Source organism: Monodon monoceros, unplaced genomic scaffold, assembly GCF_005190385.1.
Source record: "Monodon monoceros isolate NGI ecotype Baffin Bay Population unplaced genomic scaffold, NGI_Narwhal_1 Super_Scaffold_1, whole genome shotgun sequence".
Taxonomy (NCBI): Eukaryota; Metazoa; Chordata; class Mammalia; order Artiodactyla; family Monodontidae; genus Monodon; species Monodon monoceros.
The window spans coordinates 80,368,186-80,396,095 of NW_021703765.1; the positions used below are offsets into that span (position 1 = coordinate 80,368,186).

At 56.8% G+C, this 27,910-nt stretch overlaps 1 protein-coding gene across 4 annotated transcripts in view; it reads right to left on the minus strand.

Annotated features, from left to right (window-relative positions):
* PITPNM2 (phosphatidylinositol transfer protein membrane associated 2) overlaps window positions 1–27,910 on the minus strand; it is a 143,342-nt gene that overhangs the window by 10,233 nt on the left and 105,199 nt on the right. Inside the window, exons 1-13 of one of the 4 annotated variants that reach the window (XM_029227536.1) lie at window positions 23,818–24,112; window positions 16,476–16,690; window positions 15,267–15,388; window positions 12,468–12,695; window positions 9,828–10,136; window positions 8,642–8,737; window positions 6,483–6,587; window positions 6,252–6,322; window positions 2,842–3,089; window positions 2,219–2,408; window positions 1,961–2,080; window positions 1,182–1,387; window positions 474–652 (exon numbers count right to left, since the gene is read on the minus strand). In XM_029227536.1, the coding sequence (XP_029083369.1) occupies window positions 474–652; window positions 1,182–1,387; window positions 1,961–2,080; window positions 2,219–2,408; window positions 2,842–3,089; window positions 6,252–6,322; window positions 6,483–6,587; window positions 8,642–8,737; window positions 9,828–10,136; window positions 12,468–12,695; window positions 15,267–15,388; window positions 16,476–16,690; window positions 23,818–23,895 (2,167 nt within the window). In that variant the 5' untranslated portion in view covers window positions 23,896–24,112. Of the gene's footprint in view, window positions 1–473; window positions 653–1,181; window positions 1,388–1,960; window positions 2,081–2,218; window positions 2,409–2,841; window positions 3,090–6,251; window positions 6,323–6,482; window positions 6,588–8,641; window positions 8,738–9,827; window positions 10,137–12,467; window positions 12,696–15,266; window positions 15,389–16,475; window positions 16,691–23,817; window positions 24,113–27,910 lie in introns of those variants that run through there. The other 3 variants (XM_029227511.1, XM_029227519.1, XM_029227529.1) reach the window with 3 other exon arrangements.

Here is a 27,910-nt window from a genome sequence, read left to right on the forward strand (position 1 = left end):
TGCTCTGATGGCTGCTTAGCCCCCAGGTTCTGTCTCCCTGTGTGTGTAGCCATGAGGAGGAACCTGGAGCAGCGTGGCTGTGGTCCCTCTGGGGCTGGGAGGCCACCCGATCGAGGAGACTTTGGGGGTGCCTGGTTTCACATCTCTTCCTTATGGGAAGACCTTGGGCCTGGGAGACTGGGTCTGGCCCCATCTGATCCTGGGGCAGCTCTTTCCATCTCTGGACCTCAGCTCCCAGAGGTGCCTTGGAGATTAAATGAAACAGCGTGCTGGGAAATGGGGCCAGGGACTGAGCTGCTGAAGCTGGAGCAAAGGAGAGCAATGGGTCCTTGGTGGGGGGTGCAGAAAAGAGGAGGAAGGGGCCTGGGAGGTGGCCATGGCCTCATGACAGGGGTCCACTGAGACCCTCTGCCCAGCTCATGCCCACTCCCCCCCCCCCCCCCGCCTCACTCCTCCCCTGCAGGGACTCTCACCATCCAGGGAGGGGATGACGGTCTTCCTCAAGGCCAGGACCAGCCCCAGCGGGCACCCGAAGAGGAAGAGGTCAGCGATCTCGAAGTCGAACTTGCCCACGGCCCCTGTGCCGTCCAGCATGGTGGAGCTGCTTGAGTGGCGGGAGCTGGGCTCATTCCTCAGCACGCTGGCGTGGAGGCTGCAGATGCCGGGGGACAAATGAGGTCACACCACAGCCCTTCTCGGGGCTGGCCTGTCCTTAGCCTCCTGAAAGAGGCTCCTCAGGGGTCATCAGGCCCAAACGAGGCTTGGTCCCTGTGTGGTCCTGTGAGTGCAGCTGTCCAGCACCTGCTGGGACACCTCCGGTGACAGCAGGTCCCAACCTCTCTAGGGAGCCCACCACCTTTGGGACAGCCCTGACCGGGATCACGCCGCCCCTGGTCAGTTCTGCTCCCTGATTCTGCCATCCCCACTTCCAGCCCTGGTCAGTCTGTTCCCTCTGACTCAAGATGGCCCAAGGCGTGTACAAGACCACAGCCGTACCCAACAAGCACCTTCTCCCGGCTGAAGAGCCATGGCCCAGTCTGGGGATCGCAGGACAAGGGCCGGGGGTGCCTCCAGCACCCTCACGTGGGCCATCGGCATGATCTTATCCATGTTCTCACTTCTGAGCCGTCCCTCTGTCTTAGAGCCCCCGACCTCACCTGGTGGTGGGCCTCACTACCCACCTGGACAGGAAGGCCTGGTGCTGCTGGATGGTGTCCAGCTCGTAGGTGGACGAGTCACTCCTCTTGCGGGGCAGCTGCTGTTTGGGGTCCTCAGCGCCGTTGCTTCGGGGGATGTCGATGTTGCTGCGGCTCAGGTACCGGCTGCTCTCCAGGGTGCCGCCATGTGCCGCATTGACCGTCGTGCCCGGGGACAGCAGGTCAGTGTCCTGGAACGGCCCCATGCAGGCTCACTGCCCGGTGGCCACTGGCCTGGCCCCCTCTTCAGTGTCCTGGAGGCCGTGTCTGCCCTCCTGACTCCAGGCCCACTGGCCACTGCTCAGCGGCCTCTCACCCAAGCCAGGGAGGGAAAAGCCCTGTCCCTCTGTGCCCCACGGTCCCCCCCAGCCTTCGCTCTTGGCCTGGCCTGCCCATGTGGGCCTTGCTGATCTCCCACTGATCCCGCTGCCTCGCCCGGCCTGCCAGGCCACTTGCTAGTCTGCAGCAGAGGGACCTTGGGTGCTCTCTCCTACTGGGAAGCTCAGAGGATCCACCCCCCGGGACCAGAGCCTGCTCCCCACGGTGCAGACCCTGCTTCACCGCCTGCTGAAGCTGCCGTGCTCCTAGGTTGAGCCGCGCCGCAGCTGTTCACCTGTCCCACGCATCCACCCCCTGCCTTTGGGCACCTGCATTAGCAACCTCTGCCCTTCCCTTTTTCCACAGGCCTCTGGGATGTTTGGAGCCGGAGGGTGACAGTCCTCAACCTGGAGTCCCCTGCTCCGGGGGCTGGGGGAAGCTGGTACCTGCACACTGGCCACGCTGCCCCGGCGGCTGCTGCTCTGACTCTCAGGCACCGTCTGGCTGCTGCAGCATACGGCATCGAACGCCAGGAGGCCCCCGACGCAGTCCCCGATCAGGCAGACCTGGGCGGGGAGAGGCTCAGGGGCCTGAGGGCCCACCCTGCCGGCTGGAGGGCTGGCTGGGGAGAGCCCTGGCCTGGAGGACCAGGCCAGCCCACCCTGCAGGGTTTCTGTCTTCCCTTCCCCCACCCCACAACTCACCTGCCCGTTGAAGGTCACGCCCTCCTGGGACTTGATGAAGTCCCCGTAGGCGAGGTTGGCCCGCTGGATCACTGTGGCAACGGCCTCCTGGTAGTGGGGCGAAGAGGTCGCCAGCAGGGGCAGGGCGGCCAAGGGGATGTGGTCCTGGCTGCTGGACAGACAGCCTTCGTCGTGGCTGTAGGGGCTGAGGCTGGGGGCGGGAGACCGGTCAGGAGAGAGCAGGTGGCCTCAGCTCAGCCCCGTGGGCCCCTCTTCCGTGACCCGAGCATCAGAGCAGGAGCTGCCTGACACCCCGAGAGCCTCAGCCCTGACTTGGCAAGCCTCGTGGGGATGCTTCCAGGCCAGGCATGGGGAACAGGGCAGGGAGTAAGGCCAGTATGTCAGAGGCAGGTCAGCATCCCCACATTACAGATGCAGAAACTGAGGCTCAGCTCTGGGCCCCGGCCCCTCCAGGACCCTAGGCTCAGCCATCTGCGTGGGTTTTGCCGCCTCCTGGCAGAACAGGCTAGACGGCGGGTTTGGATGTCGGCACTGCGGTCCCAGTACTGCGGCGGGGGGGGGGGGGGGGCCCCTGCCCCCCCGGGCCAGGGGGGGGGCAGGTGGCAGCGAGCCTGGGCACTCACTCGGAGACGAGGGCGAAGGCAGCGGAGCAGATGGGCGGGCAGGGCACCAGGCGGATGGCCAGGTGGCCCAGGGCACTGGGGTAGTGCACGCGCATGACGGTGTCGAACACGGTGGCGATGGTGTTGGTGTCGCCCTGCTTGGAGCCGGGGTCCCCGGCGCCCGTGTCCAGGATGGTGCCTCCGTGCAGCAGCAGCAGCAACACGTGGATCTTGGAGGGCGGCACGGCCAGCGGCGGGCTGACCTCGTCCTGTGCGGGTGGGGGGTGGGGGGGGTGAACTCCCTGGGGACTCGGCTCCTGGCCGAAGCTTCTGTCCTGCTGGGGGGACGCTTGTGGCGGCCCAGTCACCCCCTCTGAGACCCTGTCTCAGTTCCTCTGCTCCAGGGCCTGGTGCCCCTCCCCCGGGGAGGCCCAGCTGCTTCTTCCCCTCCCCTCTGTGTTCAGCCCTGCTCCCTGCCGGCCTGACAGGGGCACAGAGGACAGGGAGGGAGAGGGTCTCTTCCTTCCGAAGCACAACTCCACCTCCCATCTGCGGGCCCAGGCAGGGGCTTCTGGGCTTCCAGCCTTGGGGGGCAGGCAGAGGCTCAGCCCCGTGCGGGCCTTTGGGGCCTGCCTGCCCTCTGTGTGTCTGTGTCCAGACATCGGTCTGTCACACGCTCTCTCTCTTTTTTTAAAAATTTATTTTATTTATTTACTTTTGGCTGTGCTGGGTCTTCGTTGCTGTGCGCAGGTTTTTCTCTGGTTGCCGCAAGCAGGGGCTATGCGTGCAGGCTTCGTTTCACCGCGGCATGTGGGATCTTCCCCGACCAGGGCTCGAACCCGTGTCCCCTGCATTGGCAGGCAGATTCTTAACCACTGCGCCACCAGGGAAGCCCTCACAGGCTCTCTTAAGAGGGGCTGGGGGGGACTTCCCTGGCGGTCCAGTGGTTGAGAATCCGCCTTCCAATGCGGGGGATGCAGGTTTGACCCCTGGTTGGGGAACTAAGATCCCACATGCTGCGGGGCAACTAAGCCCGCGCCACAACTAGAGAGAAGCCTGTGCGCCGCACCGAAGACCCAATGCAGCCAAAAACCAAACCAAACCAAAAAAACTCTGAGGCAAGCAATTAAAGAAAAAAAAAAAGAAAGAAAAAGAGGGGCGGTGGGGGTCAGGGATTCAGATTCAGCTTGGCCGCTCAGCCAGCAGCTCTGAGCTCTCCTTCCATCTACATGGGCCCTCCCCTGCTGCCCCAGGCCCATGGCCCCCAGGCCCTGCCATTCCCAGCCTCTAAGACCAAGGTCCTCAAGAGCAGAGATGTCCCAGAGGTGGCAGAACCCCAGCATCTTAGAGTGGGGAGGGCAACGCAGGTGTGTCTATCTGAACCCCCCTCATTTGTGAGGAGTCAGCCCTGCTTATGAAGTCCAAGTGAGACTTGCACACATCCACCATGGGAATGGAACTGTTCTATCTACAGACGAGGTGGCCCAGAGACAACAAGGGACTTGTCTAATATCACACAGCGCATCAGTACCAAGCTGGACCGGAACCCAGAGCTCCTGCCACCAGCTCAGTGCTCTTCTGCTACCCTAGGCTGTAGCCCCATCCCCAGGGGCCTCTCCCCATCCCTGGCTTCTGGTGTGTGACTTCTGGTGTGGGAGGCCAGGGCCAGGGCCCAAGAGAGCCACAGGTGAGTACCTGCCTTGCCCATATTATGTCAGGGGCTGAGGGGGGCGGGGAAGGGAGCTGAAGAGAGGGGCCTGTCCCTACGGAACTCAGGAGCAGAACAAGGGGCTGAAGCCATCTGGAGGGGCCATGGGGGGTCAGCTGGCCCTGAACTGGGCACTGAACCCAGGGACTGGCGAGGCCACCGGGAACGGGTCGGGCTGGGCTGGGAGCCTCTGAGCAGCAGAGGGCTTTGGGCGGGAGGAAGGCTGGTGGGTGGTACCGGGCCTGGGGTGGAGGCAAGGCTGGGCTGCCTCAGTCCCCAAGAGGGGGCTGGTCATCGGCCGGGCGTGGGCCACAGGGCCTGGGCAGGAATGAACTCACGGCCCAAGGCAGGGCGTGGTCACTGGCTGCCCAGACCACAGGCCAGGACAGAGGCACCAGATGGCCCCAAAGACTGATCAACACAGCCAGGCGCGAGGCTCATGGAAGGCGCGTCTTACAGCATCCTCCCTGTCACCCAGACGTGGCCCCTAGTCGCCTGGGACGGGCAGGGCTGGGCAGTGCGGGGCTGAGAGAATCCTGCCTGCTGCTGGGACCCAGCACTGGAGGCTGGGGGCTCTTCAGGGACCCAGGAGGCCTGTGCGAGACACAGCTTTCCTCCCATTCAAACTGCTTTCTACAGGGGCACACCCTGCCTGAGACTCGAACCCCAGTGGGAACAGAGCCATTGGGAGGCGGGGCCTGGGAGCCAGCTCTGGAGAGCCAGGGGTCCCCAGCAGTGACTAGGTAAAGCCGTCCTCCTCCCTCGAGCCTGGGAGAAGAGGCTCCGGTTTGGGGACCGTTGCCAGCAAAGGGATCTGACTCTGGATGGCGGTGTCCCAGAACCAGTGCTGGGTCCAAATGCACATTCCCAGGAAGATACAGAGCCCGAGGCCCCTTCTGCCCCTCCTGGGGGGCCGTCAGAGCTGTGTGCGCCGAAGGCAAGGGGGGGGCTCTGTTTGCTTTATCGCCATTAACCGGCAACTGGGAATCAATTCCCCTCGTTCCCGTTACCCTTCTAGAAAAGCCCGCTTTGACCTCAGAACTCAAAGAGAATCCCAAGAGGAGGATGGCGGTGCAGATGCACCCCCTCCCCGGTCCGAACTCCCCACGGGTCCTGAGTCCCCAGAGGTGCCGTCTCCACCTCGGGCAGCTAGAGGCCAGAGCAGTGAGGTGACCGCGGCGAGTGACAGCCCCACTCTGCCCCGGCTCCTGCCCCACTGCAAACAGCTCTGACCGCCCACAGGTGGAGGAGGAGAAGGGGCGTGAGCTCCATGCAAAGAACCCCCAAAGCAGACACAAGCGCTCTACCAAGACAGCTTGATTGGACAATTAGACTCTTCCCACCCCCGGTGGGGCGGCCATATCGCTTCTGCCTAGATGACTTTCACTTCCTCCCCTTCTATCGTTTTTCCTTCAGGGACTTCAGACAAGCTGAGCACAAGGTGAAGATCTTATTTTTGATCTGGAATTTACAAGTTTCTCATTTTGCTTTCCAAGGGTGGAGCCGGGTCAAGGCCTTCCTCGGGGGAGCTGTCTGCAGTCCTACTGGCTCTCAGGGGCATCAGAGGGGCTGGGCCCTAGACCTCTCTCCAGTGGTGCCCAGGGCAGTGTGGACACGATGCTGTGGGAGCCAAGCTCTGCCTCCATGGTCTCCCCCGCGGGACTGGTCCTTTACGCCCTGCCTCCCCTGCTGCAGCCCTGGCCCTCTCCACCTTGGCACCCACCTCAATGATGTTCAGCTGCTCCACACTGGAGGCCACCCTGAACTCGGGGGCGCTCTGGCGGTACAGACCGTCTGCAACACAGAAGTGGTGGGTGGGTGTGAGCAAAGGGGCAGGCCCAGCGGACAGAGGCTGTGACCGTGACAAGCAGGGCCCGAGGTGTCCCCCCAACCCCCCTGGGTGCTTCGGTGCTCCTCCTTAGGAGGCTGTAACCTGCAGCCCCCAGCTGGTTACCCTGTGTGTCCTCTGGCTCAGGGCTTTCGATTTTGTCCATGAGGTCATTGGAGTTCCACTTGGTGATGTCCTTGGGGAACATTTCCTCTGAATCGGACAGGTCCTCTGGGGAGGAGAGAGAGGGGCTTCAGCACCCCGATCAAGGGCAGGGAGTCAGGGGAGGAGGGGTGCTGGGAGCCCTAAGAGTGGCCGCTCTGGGGGCTCCCATGCTTCTCTGGCCCGTGTGGCCCTCCCCACTTGGTTCTATGCTCTCCCTTCCTTAACAGGACGGACACACGGCCACATACTCACGGGGCTTCTGCCTGATGTTTTTCAAAAAATTGTGGTAACTTTCACTTAACATAAAATTCACCATTTTAACCATTTTCAAGCAGCATTTAGTCCATTCACGATGCTATGCAACCATGAGCTCTGTCTGGTTCCAGAACTTCTCCATCTCCCCCGATGGAAACGCCTCCATTAGCAGTCATGCCTCATCCCCCGCCTCTCCCAGACCCTGGCAACCACGGGTTGACTTTCTGTACTTATGGACTTGCCTGTTCGGGACATTTCCCATACATGGGATCATACAGTATGTGGTCCTTTTTTTTTTTTTTTTTGCGGTACGCGGGCCTCTCACTGCCGTGGCCTCTCCTGTTGCAGAGCACAGGCTCCAGACGCGCAGGCTCAGCGGCCATGGCTCACGGGCCCAGCCGCTCCGCGGCACGTGGGATCTTCCTGGACCGGGGCACAAACCCGCGTCCCCTGCATCGGCAGGCGGACTCCCAACCACTGCGCCACCAGGGAAGCCCCAGTATGTGGTCTTTTGTGTCTGGCTTCTTCTACTTCCCATGGTGTTTCTAAGTTTCAACCACGTGTCAGTGCCTCATCCCTTTTCATGCTCAAGTCATATTCCATCGTATGGACGGACCACATCTTGTTTCTCCATGATGTTCCTGACTGTTTTCAATGTCCACAAAACGACAGCTTAGTGAGAAGTGCTGCTATGAACAGTTCCATCTATGACTCTTTTTTTTTTCTGCTTTTCTGAGAACTTTCACCCGTGACTGCTGGGTAGGAAGCAGCTGTCTGGGCTCTGCCATGGCTGGTCCCTCCTCTGTGGGTCACTGGGACAGTTTCCCCAGGACACTGCAGCTCTGGCATCTCCTGCTCTGCTGTCTCTTCTCTTTTCCAGCTTTTTCTAAAGTTTCTACATTAGATGTGTCTTTGCCTCATATCAGGGACACAGAGCCAGGGGGGGCTCAGCCTCTTGGCCTGGCTGGAGGGCAGTGGGAGTATGGGATGCCCTAAACACCCTCTCTAACCTCAGGGAGGCCCCGGGTGCAGAGGCTGCCTCAGGAACCACCTGCCTCCCTTTCCGGGTCCCCACCCCAGGGCCACATCTGCCTCTGCCCTGCTGTGTGCCTGTGGGCAAGTCCCTGTCCCTTTCTGAGTGCGTCCTGCCTTATAAACTGCAAACCTGTCTCCCTGTACCTGCCTGCCGGCCCCTCTTACTTCCTCAAGAGGAAAGGCAAAGTACGAAGCAAGGATGTTTGGTAGGTGCATCTTCCCAGCACAGGTGGGTGATTTATCCGGCTGTTTGCTGTGCTTATTCTGGGATTCGCGGGAAAATGGGCACTTCATGTATTTTCTACTTGTTTGTATTTTCTAAGCTTTCTACATTAGATGTGTGTTAATTTAATCATGAAAAGACAGTAATTACAAAAATTAGAAGAAGTTATGCTTTTGTAAAGCTTCTTAGGGAATTATTATTATTATTATTTTGGCCATGCCGCATGGCTTGCGGGATCTTAGTTCCCTGACCAGGGATTGAACCCGGGGCCACGGCAGTGAGAGCACCGAGTCCTAATCCCTGGACCGCCAGGGAATTCCCTTTGGGAATAAATTCACATATGGAAAAAATGTCACCGTCTGATTTTAAATCCATTTTGGGGGGGTTCGAGAGAACAGTCCCCACCTGCCAGACCCCGTGCACATTCTGACACCAGGTTAAGGTGAGTGTGAGACCCCATCTCATCCTGCCCCTGCCCCCACGTGCTGCTGTTCACCCAGAACTTTTCACAGGTAATCCCCACCTTGACTTGCATCCCCTGCAGCTCTCTCAGACCCCTCCCCTCCCCCTCTTGCGAAGGCCCGTGTGCTCCAGGGTGCCCACCTACCGTGAGCATCAAAGAACTCATCCTCCGAGCTCTCGTCCGAGTCCCGGGCGATACTCTGCATCCTCCACTCCGAGATGCTGTGGCGGGAAGGACTCGCTGGAAGGCAAAACCCCAGACTGACCAACCACCCAGCAGCACTGGGATAAATGGGCGGAGGCAGGCAGGTGCGATGATGCTGGAGTAGGGCCAGGAGGGCTCAGAAGGGGATGCAATGGAGCAATGAGGGCTCTGACGCATCTCCCAGCCCACCTGGCACAATGCAGTCCTGTCCCGGGAGGACGTGGATGGGGGAGGGTATCAGGTATGAGGCCAGGACGTGCAGTCACCCAGGCTTGGGTCCACTCCTATGCCCTAGACCTGATCTGCTCAGGAGCGAGGCCCCCTCCCTTTTTTTTGCCGCACCACTGCGTGGCATGCGGGATCTTAGTTCCCCGACCAGGGGCCGAACCCGGGCCCTGGCAGTGGACCGCCAGGGAATTTCCAGGAGTGAGCCCCTTCAACTCTGCCACGGCGGGGCCGACAGACAGGGATGCCCGGCAGGGGCGGGAAGTGAGATTAAAGGTATCGATGCGTGTGTGTCCATGGATCCCTTCAGCACAGCACAAGCCTGGTGTGGGAAAAGCTGGATTTGCGAGAGGGGGTGGGACTCCTGGCGTTTTAGACAAAATACCCTGAGTTTCCCCCATAACCACTGCACTTTCAAGTGAGTTCCAGAGAAAGGCCTTTCTGAGTATCTGAAGCCTTTCAGGGTCCTTTGGCCTGGCTGCTCCCTCAGGCGCAGAAGCCTCTCCTGGGTGTGCTGGGTGCAGCGCACCCAGACCCCCCCCACCCCGCCTTGGAACCCTGGCTCAGAGCTGCAGCCTGCTGGGTCCCAGGAGGGGGTGGGAGTAGGGATCCCACGTGGCCAGCCTGCCTGTCTCAGCCGGGCTGTGTGCGTGAGTCTGGGTGGGTGAGTCTGGGGGAACCTGCCAGGGTTGGGGCAACGCCCTGGGCTTCACTCCGAGGCGGAGGCTACAAGGAGGTGACTAGTTCTGAGTCCCACAGGTGTGGCCCGCAGGTCCAAAAGCAAGAGTCCACCTTCAGAGTTCGAAGTCCCCGGCAGAGGCACGGGGCTGCCCTGGCAGGGGCAGTCGCCGGGGTGGACGAGCAGAGGGCAGGGACACCCGCAGGGACAGAGTGCGCTCACCTCCCCGCTTGGACGACCGGGACGACTTGGAGGACGTGGACCACTGCTTCTTCAGACCCCTGCCCGCCAGGGGCTCCCCACCGCTGCTGCTGGGCTGCGGGGGCTCCCTGGGGGCCTGGGCCTGGGGGGCCTCGTCCTTGGCCAGCTCCGCGGCCCCCTCGTCGTCCTCACTGAACTGGGCCATCTTGCGGGACAGCATGAGCTGCGCCTCCTTCTCCAGCTCCCGGATGTTTTCCATGTTCAGCCCGTACCACTCGTCCTGCCAGCACCAGGCCTGCCGGTGGGCCCTCACCATCACCTTCCGCAGGCCTGCAGGGGAGGGAGAGAGAGACAGAGAGACGCCTGTGTTAGAGCCCCCCGGGGACTCCTAGGCTGGGAGGTGCCCCGCGGTGCAGGACAGGCTCTGCCCCTCACCCACTGCATGGCTTCCAGCAAACCACTGCCCTCGTGCCCGTTTCCCCATGTGTAAATGAGGGGTCTGGCTCACAGATGACTTCACAAGCTCACAGTGGCTCTGTAACTGGGGTACTGGGGCTTCCCAAGGTACTGTGTCTGCTCAGAAGCCATGCTGAGTTTTGCGGGGGGGGGGCGGGGGGGAATTCCTGCCTTGTGGGGAGCTGGAGAAGGACTTCCTGAGTGTTTCCTATCTCAGAGTCAAGGACACTTCTCTTGTCGAATTTCCCACGGGAAAGTCAACCTCAAGCTCGAAGCACGTTGGTCCTTTCTTTTTTAAACAGAATATATACACATACGATATAAAATAAGATATAAAATACAATAAAGTACGATATATAGGAATATATCATATATAGAAAATAAGATGGAAAATAAGATGCTTTTAAGGTATAAAGAACAGAAGAACCACAGGGACAGGAAGCAGATGGGGGCCGCCTTGGGTGGGGATGAGAGTGGGGGTGATTGCGAAAGGCTCTGGGGGCGTGGAAGGTTCTAGAACTGTGTGCACTACTCTGTGAACACGCTCAAGCTTACGGAACTCAAACTTCTCTTACAAGAGATGCAAAATCAGGCCTCAATAGGCTGCTTAAAAACATTAAGAAGAAATAAAGCATTCCCCCCCCCGCCCTGCCCCCACCCCCCCATACCACCCATCGAGCCCCATACCACCCATCGAGGGAGTAGACGTGACCAGTAACACGGAGCCCACGGTCGCCCTCCCAGACGCATCTTCCTCCCGCCCTGAAAGGGTCCATCCTGAATTTTGTGTTTGTCACTTGCTTTTCTTTCCGTGTTTTTCTATACAGTATGTTGGGCTGGCCTACATGTTGTTGACATTTACATGTATGTGTCATGCTGCATGTATTTTTCTGCCACTTCCCCTTCTTGGGTGAGTTGCCGGTTTGCTGCCGTATGGTATTTATTTGTGTGAAATACCACATTTTATTTATTCTTTCTCCTGCCAGCGGGCCTTTGCCTCACTTTCGTTGTCCGTTTTGCTTTTACAGTCCTGCTGCTCTGAACATTCCGGAACGTGCATTTGAGTTTCTCCAGTGGGGCAAACCCGGAAGGGTCATCACTGAGTCTTCCTCCCGCTTTCCTAGAGAAAGCTGAGTGGCTTCCCAGGTGGTCCGGCCCTTCCTCGTTCCCAGGCTGGTCTCTGGCGACCCTTCCTCCGGGCTCACCTCCCGATTCCCACTTGCAGCCTCGCTCAGGCCACTCGGCCTCCCCAGCCGTCCTTTCTATATCCCTTCATTCCCAAAAGCCTGCCTGGGAGAAACTCCCTCTCACCCCTGCTCCTAGGAGGGTGCCCCCAAGCCCCGGGCCGTGGCCTCAGGCACGCCACCCTCAGGGTCAGCCAGCACCAACACTGGACAGACCGTCTGATGAGATGTGACGCACAGATGAGGACGGCTGGGACAGGAGATCTGGGTTCAGACCCAGGGCTGGCCCTGGGCTTCCTCCACTGCAAATGGGGGTGGGAGGGGGTGACAGTGGCCACCCTGCAGGGCCATGGAGAGCTGATGTGACACCTGTGAAGCATACCATCAGTGCCGTGACTCTGCTCATGGCTACACAGCCACCCTTGCTCTTGGAGTGAGCAGGTGTCTGCCCGGGTGCTGCTCCTGGATCATGAGTCTTGGGGCTAAAACCAGGCCCTGGGCACTGACCTCTGCCCTGACTGGGGGGCAGGGAGGAGCCCGGGTCAGCACTAGCTCCTTCTAGAACCCCTGGGCATCTGCTGTCCCGTTCCCTGGGCACCTGCTCTGGGCCAGGCGGGCGTGGGTGTAGGATAGGGGGATGTCCGAGACGCTCTCCCCTGGGGCTTCCAGCCCAAAGCGGGCGGCAGTGCTGGGGCAGGGCCTGGGGTCTGGCCTTGGGGTGCCGAGAGGTGCTGTGAGCAGCAGGGGGCAGTCCCCTGGGGCTGCTCCCCCATGGTGGGTGGACATCACATGTTACAAATACCAGCCAGTCCACAGTGTCTGGGGCAGGCATACACTGCCTGTCGTCTGTAGGTGCTCGTCAAGTGTTTTTATGGTCAAGGTAAACCAGGTGGGTGGCTGCATGTGGGCCTTGGGGGTCGCCTGTCCAGAGTAAGACAGAAACGTGGAGTCCCGGGCAGATGCAGAGAGAGAGAGGGCGGGCAGACAGGGGCACACAGACGGAGAGGCCGGACACGCTCACCCGTGTCGTGGATGAACCTCTCGATCTTGGACTGCATGCCCCAGTAGCGGAACTCCACCTTGCAGAGCTTGTAGGCGCACATTATGGGGAAGACCTGCTGCTTGTACTCGTCGATCCAGTTCTCCGACAGGGGTCCCCGCTGGGTCTTGGTCGAGTGGAACAGCTTGGGGTCCTCTTCCGTCTTATACTCGTTGGGGGGCACGGGGTCCTTGACGATGTCGATGAAATCTACGGGGAGACCCCGTGAGTGACAACGTCTGCCCCAACCTCCACCCCACCCCTCCCCATCCAGTCTCCTCGCCATGTCCCTGCCATCCCCAAATCCTCGTCGGGCCCCAGGCCTCGATGTGCCATGGGGCCCGACGTGGGGGTGAGGACATTGTTCTGGTCCACCCTGACCCCGAGCTCCCCCGCCCTCAGGACCTGTGGCTTTCCTTGTTGCCTTTTCAAATCATTTCAGCAACCCCCCTGTTTTGGGCACACTTGCCAAAGCGGATAAATAAGGTGATGAGCTGGAGAAGCATGGGCGAGATGAGGATGGAGGATGTGGGATGCGGCGGGGGCGAGTAAAAGAGTAAAGCTTCCCAGAAAAGCTGGTGTTTCAGCTACAGGAGCAGAACTGTGAGGCCAAGAATGTCCCAGAATGTGACACTGAACCAGGAGGTGGGGGAGTTTGGGGAACCACCAGGGTGTCCGCGTGGGTAGAGGTGATGGAGATGCAGCTGGACACATCCGCCATCTCTCACCGGGCTTTGTGCCCGGCCGGCACCCTGAGGGGAAGTGGCCCTACAGATGCGCTTTAAGGCGGCTGGCCTGCTGGGAAGCCCCTCCCAGACAGATCAGCAGGGAAGAGTCCAGAAACCACGTCTGACGGGCCCAGGGGGAGGTGTCGGGCCTGGGAGGGTCCAGGATGTGCCTGAGAGTGGGCAGCAGATGCCATGGGGCTGGGCGCTTGGGAAACAGCACTGGGGGCTGGTGGGACCTGGGTGAGGGGCGGGACAGTGACTCTGGGAAGGACCACCTCTTGTCACACGGCTCCTCCCCCAAGTCAAAGCCATCCTGCTGGGCTGGCTCCCCGAGGTGTGCATGTGGTAGACGGGCTTGCGTGCCAGCGGCAGACCTCAGGACAGGGTCTGTGGCTCAGAGACTCCTTCTTTCAGATGTGTGGGGACGACGGCACTTGGGGGGGCTCTGCCCCGACTGGGCCCCGGCTGTCTCGTCTCCCTGGCTTGCTGGCACCGAGTCTGGGTTGTGGTTTACAGACGCAGACGTTGGCCCCGCCGAAACTGGTGACTGGTCAGAAGCGGCCCGAGGGCAGCAGGATGTGGGGAGGGATGCACATCCTTCCTGGAGCAGACCACGTGCCCAGCCCACTCAGGCAGGCAAAGGCCGCTAAGGGGGGGCTGGGACTTAGGAACCATGGCAGGAGGCCTTCGGGGGGAGCCTGCAGCTGGCCGGACAAGAGCTGCCAGAGGGCCTGCGTCATGCCGGGCCCTTCCTTCCTGTTATGGGTAGAATGTGTCCCCTCCTAAACTCATTCATTGGAGTTCTGGTCCCTAGGGCCTCAGAATGTGACCTTATTTGGAGACAGGGTCTTTAAAGAAGTCATCTAATTAAAGTGAGGTCATTAGGGTGCACCTAATCCAATATAACTAGAGTGCTTATAAAAAGGAGAAATTTGGCTCAATTAAAAAATAAATACACCTGAAACTAACACAGCATTGTAAATCAACTATACTTCAATTAAAAAAAAAAAGGAGAAATTCGAATACGGACATGCACGCAGAGAGAACACCATGTAAAGATGAAGGGAGAGATTGAGGCGATGCGTCTACAAGCCGAGGAAACGCCAAAGATTGCCTGCAGCCACCAGACGCTAGGGGAGAGACCCAAACCGATTCTCCCTCAGGGACCCCAGAAGGAGCCAGCCCTGCTGACACCCTGACCTTGACGTCTGACCTCAAAACTGTGAGACAAAAAGTATCTGTTGTCTTAAGTCCCTTAGTCTGTGGTACTTCGTTCTGGTAGCCCTAGGAAGCTAAGGTATCTCCCAAAGCCCACTGGGGCCTAAAAACTCCGGCAGGAGGGAGGAGTCTCAGGGGATTGCCCTCCAGGCCTCTGAGGCTGCCTGGGAGTTCGTCAACACCCCTCCAACACCAGCCGTGCACCCATCTGGGAACCACAATGGCTTGTTCCTACAGGCTTGGGGCCTGTTGAGGTGTGGCTGGCCCACAGATGTGTCTTGTTTGGGTGGCATATTTACAAAGATTTTTAATTAGTTGTCAACATTTAGGAATTGGAAGATTTCACATGAAAACCCTGATTTCTGGCCTCGCTTGAAAAAGAAGATTTGACAAATGGGGCCTGTTTCCCACATGGCATAGTCAGCTAGAGGGGAGTAGAGCAGAGGCCGCCCACTGTCAAGGGGACACAGGCCCCATCCGGCCTGCTGCACTCACGTATGGCTGTCAGCCTGATGTGGCCCCCAAGCACACGCATGCATTTCTGGGGATGGGGACACTTCGAAGGGATGAAGGGAAGGGGCTTGAGTGGGAAACGCACGTAGCCTTAGTGGGCACATCAGGGAAATGGGGCCGAGGAGACCCATCCTTCCTGCCCCCTCACCTCCGACCAGGCTTGCTTGGACTCTAACCTCCCCGCCCAGGACAGGAGCTGGTCTGCAGCCTGCCAGGCCTGAAGATCAGGGGCAGAATCAAGGGGCCCATGGGCAAACCAGGAACTCAGCCCTGCAGGGCTCCTGCCCTTCCCGGAGTTGGGAGCGTCAGGGTAGACGGTTACCGATCGTCAGCTGGTTCTTTTCCACAGGAGACAGGCTGAACACATTGGGGTTTTCTCCAGCATCAGTTTTATAAAAGGTTTCGATGTCAATGGAGAATTTCTCCACAAAAGGGCAAGTGAACCTGCGGGGGAAAGAGAGTATCCATCAGGACTCGAGCTTAGCGGTGTAGGCGTGGGTGGCTGGGTGGAGGATGAGGGCTGGAGTGGTGGCTGAGACGTGTCTGTCCTGTCCACCTCCTGGACCTTCACCTCGTCCCAAGAAGAGCCAAGTCCAGGTTGTGGGGAGGGATGGGTTTAGGGGGAAGAGGGAGTTGTTCCGGGAAGCTGCCGGCAGCCCTGTGTCCACGTGTGTGAGGCATGGTGTGGACTCAGGCACAGCGAAGGTGGCACACTGCTGAGTCAGCTGAATCTGGACCAGCGCTTCGTGTGACATGCCACCCTGTCCCCCGTCCCCTAAGAAACCAGGTGTGGCAACAGGGAAACAGCTCCCCTCTCTCGACTGGAGATGAGCTCAGAGGAGGAAAGTGCTGCTGGGAAGAGGCATGACCTGGATGGATCCTCCAGCAAGCTCCAGGCCCTCAATGACCTGGGGAAGGAAGCCCCAGGAGATTCATGGGGACTCCACCTGCTCAGCAAGTGGGCGGCCAGCTGGGAGCGGCCCCCGATCTCTTCTAACGAAGCAGTGCTCAGCTATATTGGGTGGGGGCCGCAGAGTGAAGAGCCCCCCTACCAGAGGGATCCAAAGAAAGCCCTGCTCAACATGGTTTGTTATAAAACATCATCATAGTCGCTGAGGGTCTCAGGATTGGAGGGAATCTCTGGGCCATCTGGTCTACCCTCAGTTTGTGTTTCTTCCCAGCTGGTGGACGGTCCTGCATTCCCAGGCGAACGTTAACGTGAGTCTGTATTCCCTGAGCCTTCCCAGATGGCAAAGGAGTCTCAGATGGCCCTCGCTGGACTCAGGCCTTCCTGGTCTCCCCCACTGGCAGGCTAGAAGGCACCTAGGGGTATACCCTTCCCTCTCCTGCCTGTTCTCTGAGGGGGAACCTGGGGGACCTTCAGGGTACCACTCAGAACGGAGGCTCAGCTCCCCAGAAGCCAGGGCTCCCTGGCGTGTGGGGATTGAGCCTGTCTGGGGGGCCAGCACCAGCATCTATGCTGCAGGGTTGCTTCCCCAGCAGACAGCACGGAGGCTGAGGGCAAGCTCACCTGGTTCGGGTATAGGGGTAGGCGTTCCAGGACTCCTCCACCACCCGCAGGGCCGCCTTGGGCAGGATGGAGCGGAACCAGCTGGGGATGTGCATGCCCACATGGTACACCTTGTGTGTGTACTGCCCGGAGCCACCAGGGCCGTCCGTGTATGGCCGGTTCTCCAGGATCTCCACGCCACTGCCTTCACCGAACGTCTCGTTACGGCTCTTCTTCTGTGGGGACAAAAGCACTAGCGATGTGTGGGTCCAGAGCACTCTGCAGAGGGAGAGGGGCTTAGGAGACTGGCCGAGGGTGCTGAATGGGGGGTGGGGTTTTGGCCAACCAGGCTGGCTCCTCCTGTGTCACTTCAGGACACCGCCCCCCCCCCCCCCCCCCCCCCCCCCCCCCCCCCCCCCCCCCCCCCCCCCCCCCCGCCCCCCCCGCCGCCCCCCCCCCCCCCCCCCCCCCCCCCCACCGCCGGCTCCACGTGCCCCAGCACTCATGCAGGAGACTGAAGGGGCCACGGTTCCCTGTCCGAGCCCAGCACTGCACGTGCAAACTCCTCCGTTCTGACTCCTGAGTGTGCCGGGACTGAAAGTGTTCCCAAGGTCAGGAACAAGATGAGGATGCCTGCTTTCTCACCTCTAGCCAGCATTGTACTGGAGGTTCTAGCCAGAGAAATTAGGCAAGAAAAAGAAATAGTAAGAGGCATTCGAATAGGAAAGGAAGAAGTAAAACTATCTCAATTTGTTGATGACACACCCATATACAGAAAAACCTAAAGATTGCCCCCCACATCTGTCAGACCTAATACATATATTCAACAGAGCTTCAGGATACAAAATCAACCCACAAAAGCAAATACGGCAGAAAGGAAATAAAGAAATCATTTCCATTTACAGTAGCATCCAAAAGAATAAAATACCTGGGAAGAAATTTAACCAAGGAGGTACAAGACTTGTACACAGGAAACTATAAAACATTGCTGAAAGAAATTAAAGAAGATCTAAATAAACGGAAAGACATCTGTGTTCATGCACTGGAAGATTTAATATTTGTTAAGACGTCAATACTCCCCAAAGCAATCTGCAGGTCCAATGTAATCCCTATCAAAATCCAATGGCAGTTTTGGTAGAAAGGGAAAAACTGATCCTAAAATTCATATGGAACTCCTAGGGCTCTCAAACAGCCGAAACAATTTGGAAAACAAAAAGGTAGCTGGAATGCTCACATTTTCCAATATCAGAACTTGCTATAAAACTATAGCAGGGGGACTTCCCTGGTCGCACAGTGGTTAAGAATCCGCCTGCCAATGCAGGGGACACGGGTTTGATCCCTGGTCCGGGAAGATTCCACATGCCACGGAGCAACTAAGCCCGTGCGCCGCAACTACTGAGCCCACCTGCCACAACTACTGAAGCCCACGAGCTCTAGGGCCCGTGCACCACAGTGAAGAGTAGCCCCCGCTCACCACAACTAGAGAAAAGCCCGCATGCAGCAACGAAGACCCAACACAGCCAAAAATAAATTTAAAAAACCCCCACAACTACAGTAGGGACTTCCCTAGTGGCGCAGTGGTTAAGAATCGGCCTGCCAATGCAGGGGATACAGGTTCAAGCCCTGGTCTGGGAAGATCCCACATGCGGCGGAACAACTAAGCCCATGCGCCACAACCACTGAGCCTGTGTGCCACAACTAATGAAGCCCGCACGCCTAGAGCCTATGCTCCACAACAAGAGAAGCCACCGCAATGAGAAGCCCTTGCACCGCAATGAACAGTAGCCCCCACTCGCCACAACTAGAGAAAGTCCGCGCGCAGCAACGAAGGACAAACGCAGCCAAAAAAGATTCATCCACCTGTTGCGGGTGGTAGTAGCTCTTTAAAAAAAAAAAACAAAAAACTATAGGAATCAAAACAGTATAGTACGGGCATAGGACAGATCTATGGAATGGAGATGAGAGTTTAGAAATAAACCCACAGATCTATACGCTATACATATTGATTTTCAACAAGGGGGCCAAAACCATTCAATGCAGGAGGGAAGAGTCTTTTCAACAAATGCTGCTGGGACAACTGGATACCCAAGTGCAAAAGAATGAATCTGCACTACTATCTCATACCACATATCAAGATTAACTCAAAATGGATCAAAGCCCTAATTGTAAGAACTAAAAGTATAGAACTCTTAGAAGAAAACATAGGGGCAAATCTTCATGACCTTGGATTTGACAATGGTTTCTCAAATATGATATCCAAAGCACAAGCAACCAAAGAAAAAATAGCTAAATTGGACTTCATCAAAATGAAAAAAAAAAAAACTATTGTGCATCAAGGGACACTATCAAGAGAGTGAAAGGACAATCCACAGAAAGGGAGAAAATTTTTTGTAAATAATATATCTGATAAACGAATTATATCCATACAATAAAACATGATTTGGCTGTAAAAAGGCATGAAGTACTGACACATGCTACTACATAGATGAACCTTGAAAACATGCCGAGTGAAAGAAACCAGACACAAAAGGCCATATACTATACGATCCCATTTATATAAAATGTACAGAATAGGCAAATCCAGAGAGTCAGAAAGTAGATTATTGGTTGCCTGGGGGTTGGGGGAAAATGGAGAGGGACTTTTTTATGGGATGATGAAAATGCTCTAGAATTGTGATGGTTTCACAACTCTGTGAATGTGCTAAAAGCCACTAAACTATACACTTTAAATGTGTGAATTGTGTGGTGTGGGACTTACAGCTCAATAAATCTGGTACAAAACAAAACAAACAAACAAATAAAAACCAACCTTGCCTCTTGTACTCAACTAAGATTTCAGAGAGATCAAACACGAGTGAGAAGGGGCCTCGGAGGCACTGCCCAGGAGACGTGATGCCTGGGTCACCTCCAAGTGTCTTTCTGCCACGAACGTCCTTCCCAGGGTCCAGAAGCTCAGGTTTCTGCTTCTGCACAAAACCTTGTGGTCAAGGTGCTGGTGACTTTAAGCCCAGCATCTGTTTCCATGGTGACATGACAGCATCACCAAGGCCATCTTCGGTCAGCTTCCTGAAGAGCAGATGCACATATACTCACACATGCACACACCTGAGTCCTCGCACACGTACACAGGCACTCCCCACAGCACTGCCTCGCCCTCGGGGCACGAACCCTCTCTAAGGCACAAAGACGTGATCTATCTCCATGGCCAGAGACACTGAGTCCCCTTCAGAAAAACAGCAGACCCTGGTTGAGGCCACAGATGGAGTCAGAGCAGGGACATGCCATTCCTCACTCTTTAAAGGAGCTTCTGGAATGTGGCCCAAATTCTGTAATGAAAACAGCGACCATTTCTCAGATGCTTTCCAAGATCCCGCCTCTTACAGTAGCTTCGTTTATTAGCAGTTGTGCTAAGCGCTTGGCATGCGCTTTCTCATATAGTTACTGCAATGAGCCCTTGAGAAGACTGCAGGACTACTATCACCCCCAAGGTACAGATGGGAAGGTGGAGGCTCAGAGAGGCCGAGTGACCCGTCCAAGGTTACACAGTTACCAAACAGCAGAGCCAGGACGAACTCAGACCTGTTGGATTCCAGGGCCCACTCGCCCGAAGCAGTGAGCGCCTCAAGGAAAACACCTCGGGACAAGGTAGGTGCTGATAAGCAGTTATTGGGCAAGTACAGAGACTGTAGTCCTAACCCTGTGGCCAACTTTCTCTCATCCTGGACAAGTTGCTTCTTGTGTCTGGTCTCAGTTTCTAAAACTATAAGTGGGGATGGGGCTACCTGTCTGCCCAAGCCCCAGTGCAGTGGGTTAAAGGCCTCCCCCCCCCAAATCCGTATCTACTGAGAATCTCAAACTGTGACCTTATCTGGAAATAGGGTCTTTGCAGATGTATTGATAATTAGTTAAGATGAGGTCATCTTAACTTAGATGGATTAGACAACTTAGGCTGGGCCCTAAATCCAATGAGAAGAGATCATTATAAGAAGAGAAAACAGAGACACAGACACACACAGAGGGCAGGCAGCCATGTGACAACACAGGCAGAGACTGGAGTGAAACAGTTTTAAACCAAGGAACGCCAAGGATTGCCGGCCACCACCGGAAGCTGGGAGAGTCAAGGGAGGATTCCCCCCAGCGCCCCAGAGCCTTCAGAGGGAGTACGGCCCGCTAACACCTTGATTTTGGACTTCTGTCCTCCAGAACTTTGAGAGAATAAATTTCTGTTGCTTTAAGCCATCCAGTTTGTGGTGCTTTGTTACGGCAGCCCCAGGGAATGAAACATCTGGGGTGCTGGGTGGCTCAGTGAGAAGAGGACGTGCAGGTCAGAGGGGTCAGGGTACACGGAGTCTCTGAGGGCTGAGGTGCGGCCTGCCAGGGATCCGAGGGCAGAGAAGGCACGGGGAAGGCCAGAGAGGGAGCAGGGGCGGGGGAGGGTGCCTCCCACCTGGCCTCACTGGGGCTGCACAGACCCCAGGCCCCAGGGATGGGGGAGGGGAGAAGAGGAGAAGGGGAGTGTCCTGCTCACATCAGAAGCCACTGCCCATCCCTGCCAACCACTCCCCGGAGACTGCGGGCTTGACCTACCCTACCTTGCCCGCACAGGCTGGGTGAAGGCCTCTCCCCCCTCCTCCCCTCCCCTCCCCTCCCCCATCCCTGGGGCCTGGGGTCTGCAAGGGAGGAGCCTGAGCCGCCAGGGGCCTGGTGCAGAAAAAGCACCGGATGAAGGGGGTGGGGGGTGAAGGATTCAAAGGCCAAGAAACCCCGGCCAATCAGGCAGCTCTCAGAGCTGTCCAGGGTCCTGGCTAAGGCACTTCTGATCGCTCCCCCCGTTTGCTGGGCACCTCCTAGGATGGAAGGCTCTCTCCCAGCCAGACCAATTTTTCTTTTTTTCTTTCTTTCCTTCCTTTCTTTTTTTTAACCTTGAACAACATGTACATTGAGTGCTGGTCAGGCAGGTATGAGGCAGTTTGATACGTGAGCCCATCTTGTTCACAACCTCAGGGAGGAGGTGGCTTGTTCGGAAGGCCGGCCTCTTCCTAGCTGCCACCCCAGTTGGTATGCGGGATCAGTGGGTAATGAACTAAGGTCTTGCTCTTCTTTCCAGAAAAACGGAGCTGCCTTCCTTGACGGACCATCCATCTCGTAAGGCCCAGCTTGGAATGAGGGCCCTCCTGGAGCACTGGCCCCCCAAGCCAAAGTGAACACTGGGCTCCCAGCCTCCTAGCCCCACTGCTCTGGCCTCTACTCAGTGGGCTGCATACACAACCGTCTCCCCGCAGGCAATCCTGGAGCGCAGAAAGCACTTTGTATTCATCTCTGTAGCCCAGCCCTTGCCCAGGCCGGGCACAGAAAAGTCTGGGGAATTTAACTTAGTTTTCAAAGAGCATTACTGAGGTAGGATTGACATACAATAAACCATCTATTTGTAAAGGTACAGCCGGTGAGCTGTGATGTACTTTCACACCCACAAAACTGTCACACAGTGGAGATAATGGGCTTGTCCATCACCCCGACGGTGGATGGAGCCCCCCCCGGAACCGTGGAGCCAGAGGCGGGTGAGACAAATGCCAGAGCGCGAGCAGAGGAGGCTGGCCTCGAGAGGCACGCCATGTCAGTGGGGCTGTAGGAGGCATCACCTAGGAGGCTGGGAAGGTTTCACATTAATTGGAGGCATAGATGTTGAAAAAAGCACCTTAATACAGGGGGTGCAGATGGCAGGTGTCTGAGGAGCCCTGAATCAGAGGTGTTTACATACTTGAAAAAGCCTGGGATAAACTGGAAGCTGAAAGTCAGCCTCCTGGGATCTTGACGCTCCCAGCCCCCAAGCAGAGCTGAGGGCCATCTGCTGTGGTCCAGGGTTAGGGTCCAGGGCTCCCCTGGCTCGGGGAAGAATGAGGAAGCCACAGGACAAACAGTGCCTTTGGCAGATCAGCTGGTCCTTGAACAGGCTGAGAGATTCCCAGAGTGCCCAGCGCTGGGGGGCTGATGCCAGTCTCACCTCTCCCCACTCTCGAGGAATAATTACTGGGTAAGTGGTTCAAGAGGGAATTGAGTGGTGCTCCTGAAGCAGCGTGGAGCAAACAGCCCCCCAGAGAGGCTGAGCTGGCCTTCTGTTCTCTTCCCAGCCAAGCTTCCCACGCTGAGGGCCGGGTCAGACTCGGGATGAGGGTGCAGGCCCTGCCGGGCTCTCCCTGCCCTGACGGCCCCATGTAACGCTTGCGCGGCCAGGGGCTGCACCGAGGCATCCGTGTACCCAGGAAAGCCAGAACCAGGCCGGGAGCAGGTTCATAATCAGACCCCCAACTGGGAGGAAAGCTGCCAGGCCAGGCAAAGGGCTGGGGCACCGAGGATGAGCAAGAGGCTAGCAGAGAAGCTGGGACGGGGACCCCCATGGGGCAGGACCGCAGCCAGCACCCCAACGAGCAGGAGCTGTGGTCACGTCTGGGCCATGAGGACCCGATCCTGGCTCTCCCTATCCTGGGTTCCAGGTTAGTCAGGCACTGAGTAGGGAGGCCAGCAACATCTGGGGTGGGGTGATCATCTCTGGTTTGTCACAGGCCCCGGTCATCCTCAAAGTCACTTGTGACTCTGTAAATCAGCCACTTAGCCTAAGGCATGAGGAAAGTGCGTACCTGGAGCCGGGAGGCAGGCTGTGTGCTCTTGGACAAGTCACTTAACTTCTCTGGGCCTTGCACCTTCCTGTCTGTCAAATGGATTGTCATGGACTGAACGTTTGTGTCCCTCGTCCCCCAAATTCATATGTCGAAGCCCCAACCTCCAATGGGATGATGCTAGGAGGTCAGGCCTTTGGGAGGTGATTAGGTCATGAAGGTGGAGCCCTCATAATAGAATTAGTGCCCTTATAAAGGAGGCCCCAGAGAGCTCCCTGGCTCCTTATGCCATGTGAAGACACAGCAAGCAGGTGGCCGTCTGTAAGCCAGGAAGAGGGCCCTTACCGGACACCAAATCTGTCAGCACCTTGATCTTGGACTTTCCAGCCTCTAGAACTGTGAGAAATAAACGTCTGTTGTTTAAGCCACCCAGTCTGTAGCATTTCGTTATACAGCCCAAGATGACTAAACACAAGGATAATATCTGGATCAGTAAGAGGATGGGTGTTATATACAAAGAGCGTTAGTCTTGTCAGTGCTGTGAATACAGTGCTGGCGAGACAATCCAATGCCACAAACATCCACGGCGTGTTGCGTGTGCCTGGCTTCGTGCTTGGAAGCCAGAGCTCCAGTGCAATTCAGACACTGACCAGAAGCCTACTGGACACATACTGCTGTGAAAGCCACAGTGCCACCCAACCCTCCACGCCGGTGCTGAGAGCTGCTGTGTGCACGGCCTCACCACCCACCTGTATCATGTACAGCTGGGCAATGCGGTACTCCTCCACGGTCATTGGCAGAGGAATCCGATATTCCTTTATAATCATCTTGGAGTCCAAGCCTTCCCGTCAATGGGGAACTGTGCGTTGGGACTTCTAGGCGAGGTTCCTTAAATAACCATGACAAAATTCACCAAGGACCCCTGAGAGAGAAAGAGAGGACAGGAGAGTCACTTTCTGCAAAAGCTGATGGGTAAAGTACCACAGGAAGGGCCTGGTCTAGACCCCAGGCTAGAGTTCTGGTCTCAAGTCAGCCATGAGCCCACTGTGTGACCCTGAGCCCACCGCGTGACCTTGAGCAAGTTCCCTCACCTCCCCAGCCTCCATTTTCCCTGTTTGCTAAGCAACTGTGTAGAGGACAGGTATAAACTCTGATCAGCCATGAGGAAATAAAGGATTGTTATCCTGCCAGCGAGGGCCAGGCGATGGGAGGGCATCGCATCCCCTAAGAGTCGAGAGCGTCGCGTGCTTGTTTTACGCAAAGTTCTAACAGCCTGCAGCCTCGCTCCCCCGTGTTCTGGAGTAGCTGGAGGCCAGCACACTGACAGCAGCAAGTGATGACGGCCGGCAAGAAGGCAGGACAGACAAAACTACGAAAAACAGACGTGAGAATTTTAAAAATCAGCGGTCTGGGACCATTCGGCATCAGGGCAATCGGTTCTGCTCCTGCCACCGGGTGCAGATGGCAACGCTGCTTCCTGGCAGGAGATCCCGAGTTATCAAAAGAGGTGACCTTAGGTGTAGTTTCAGTTCAATCCACCACCAACTGCTTATTGATACCTACTCTATTGCCGACATTGGGCTAGGTCTTGGAGGTAGAAGAGGAACATCAGATAAATGGGTGGATTGCACGGCATGGGAATTACATCTCAATAAAGCTATTTAAAAAATAAAAGCAAGCAGGGCTTCCCTGGTGGCGCAGTGGTTGAGAGTCCGCCTGCCAATGCAGGGGACGCGGGTTCGTGCCCCGGTCCGGGAAGATCCCACATGCCGTGGAGCGGCTGGGCCCGTGAGCCATGGCCGCTGAGCCTGCGCGTCCGGGGCCTGTGCTCCGCAACGGGAGAGGCCACAACGGTGAGAGGCCCGTGTACAGTAGGAAAAAAAAAAAATATATATATATATATATATAAGCAAACAATGTATTCACAGTAACTTGTATTTAAGATGACAATATATTTGATGAAGACTTGCACCTAAAGCAATCATATTTAAAAAAACAAAACAAAACTTAATGCTTGAAGGAGGCATACCTGCAGTGATCTGGAAAAAGAAATCACCCATCATGATCTGTCCCCTAGGTGGTGGGGGCTTTGCTGTGGATATATTTGGTCACCCCCAGAGAGAATGGATGCTGTTAACTGGAAGCTGAGTGAAGGTTTCCAAGACAGGCAGTGGCAGAATCAGGAGAGTAGTTTAGAAGGACCACGCCGGGGACAGCAGTCAGTGAGGATTCACAGGGACTGGAGGCAGGATGCTGGCTAAGTGATAAAAGCAAGGGCCGACCGGGCAGGCAGCTTCCCCAGGGCACCATGTGTACGAGACCTGAGCATCACCTGGGCACTAACGCATTACTGGGTAACTAACGCAATTGGGAAAAGCATGTGTACCAGAACTCTTGGGACCTTCGGTACGTAAGGTGGGAAGAAATTATTTAATAAACCACCTAAGGAGGGAGATGGAGGCTGGGGACGGCCCCCACGTTATTAGCCTAAAGTGACCCCCATGTTGTTTCCTTCTTTACAGCAGGTAGGACTATTAGCCCCCAAAACACCCAGCACCAAACTCAACTTCTCACTTATCCAACTGCTTGAAATACAGTCCAGATAAACATCTTTTTAGTCAATTAGAGTTCATCTACTTTACATACCCCAGAAACTGCACCCAACATCTGCTAGGCATAGATGAGACAAACCCGAGTTCATAAAAGACCCCAAAGGGGGAGTTTTGTGACCCAGAGGCTCTCCATCGTGATTCTGAGCGATGCCACCTCGACACACGAGCCCCCTGTCTAACTCCGCCTCTTTCTGGGTGGTGGTCCCACATCACTGTATCTGGAAGGCCTCTTGCTGGGAGAAATTTTCCACCCTAGCAAACCTGTCCCAGCGCCATCCAGAAAAGCTTGTTACTGCCCCTCCTGGTCCTGTCTCTTCCCTGATCAACCCTGGACCGCTGAGCTTACCACAAAGGGGAGGACTCAACCCTCCAGAGGCCGTGCTCATGTGCAAACATCACCTCTAACCTTCCTTGAAGGTGTGGGTCCATCCAACAGCTAAGAGGGCACGTGGGTTCGGGGCCCGAGCTGAAATTGTCCAGGAGGACGAGAAAGCAGAGGCTGCAGGCTGCCTGGACTCGGCTCTGAGACCCACAGGTCCAAGCTCAAGTCTGGCTGGAAGCTGAGGCCGCAGGAGAGACGAGTGATGGTCCAGAGCCCCCAAGGCACCACCTCCTTCCACAAGAGGGTGTGACACAAGACGCTGAGGGAATTCCCTGGCAGTCCAGTGGTTAGGACTCTGCGTTTTCGCTGCCGAGGGCACGGGTTCGATCCCTGGTGGGTACCTAGCAAGATCCCGCAAGCCTCAAGGCACAGCCAAAACAAGGAAACAAGACCCTGGGCTCAGCTGGGGCAGCAAGGCACCCAGGCTGACACCCCCAAGAGGGTAGGACAGGCACCCGATTTGGGAACCTCCTGACACAAACAAAGGAGAGAGAACCATATGCTTGCGAGAGGCTGGATGAAATGCGGACTGGAGACAGGAAAGGGAAAACCTAGGTTTGATAAGGGCCATTTTTCCAAAGCTTTTCCACATGGCTTTGTGGGCTCCTTCTGTGGCAAGGGATAATGCAATGACCCAGAGTGAGCCTGGGCAAGTCCACGTCGTCATCTAAACTGCTAACAAAGAGGTCAGATGCAATCTCTATATGTTATCGAGAAACTCTAAGCAACCTGCCCTTCTGGGCTCTTCACGGCTCCACAGTAAACGACCTGCCCGCGCTCGCCCACACACGTCAGACCAAATGTCCACTGGTTTGCCTCTTCCAGCCCACCAGGCACCAGGGCAGGACGTGGGGCCGGACTATGCTTTTTCCTTAGAAGCCTCCATTTCCCCCCAACAGCCTCCACGTCCCCCCATCCTAACACCCGGATGGACTCTCAGACCATGAACCAGCACCCAGACACAGGCTTGGTTCTCAATCTCGGGGGTCCTGTGAACACGTGTCTGGAACACACACAGGATAACGTTCCTCTCCTCCCCAAGTCTCCGCTTTCTTCTCCCAAAGACAAGCTACCCAGTAAGCTGTCATCCCACAGGGGGCGTCCACATCTCCACGTGCAGCCTGAGGGCACAGAGACAGGGAGGGGACACATACCCAGAGGTCCCTCAGCGGCTCCCATGTCCTGGGGGAGCTGGGCTCGCAGGCGAAGCTTAGGGCCAACCAAGGGCAATAACCCCATGACGGCCCCCAGAAGACAACACGCCGCTTACGCTGCATTTCCATCTCCTGCTGGGCTAGAGGAAGACAGCTGTGCCTCCACCCAACAGGGGCCAAAGAGTGACAGAGGTAGGTATGTAGAAGGAAAGAACAAAATAAACGGTCCTTTCTAGTTATAGTTAAGTGCGTGGTGACTAATGATAGGAGAGGACTCAGGACTCTAAGAGTGACACAAAATGTGCAGCAGTCACAGGGGAGCTCCCCCCCGGCATCTGAGGTCGCAACCTCAGACAACGCGTTTCCCAGCCGTGTGATCCGTGCCCGCCGAGCCTCGGTCTCTCCATACGTCAAATGGGGATAATGCCACCCGCCGTCCAGAGGCATCGCCAGTGTCACCGAGATGAGTGCGGGTGAAGTGCTCCCCTGCCAGGGGGTATACGTCTCTCAGTCCAGAAGGACTTGGAAAAGGCTTCACAGAAAGTGGAGCTTTCAAACGACGTGAGCTGGGTTTCCCAGGATCAGTGAGATTCTGTTCAGCAGAGCATGTGGGAGGAGGACGCTCTGGGAGAAGGAACAGCACGAACAAAGGCCCCAAGGTGGGAACGCGCCACCCCATCGGAGACACCTCCCA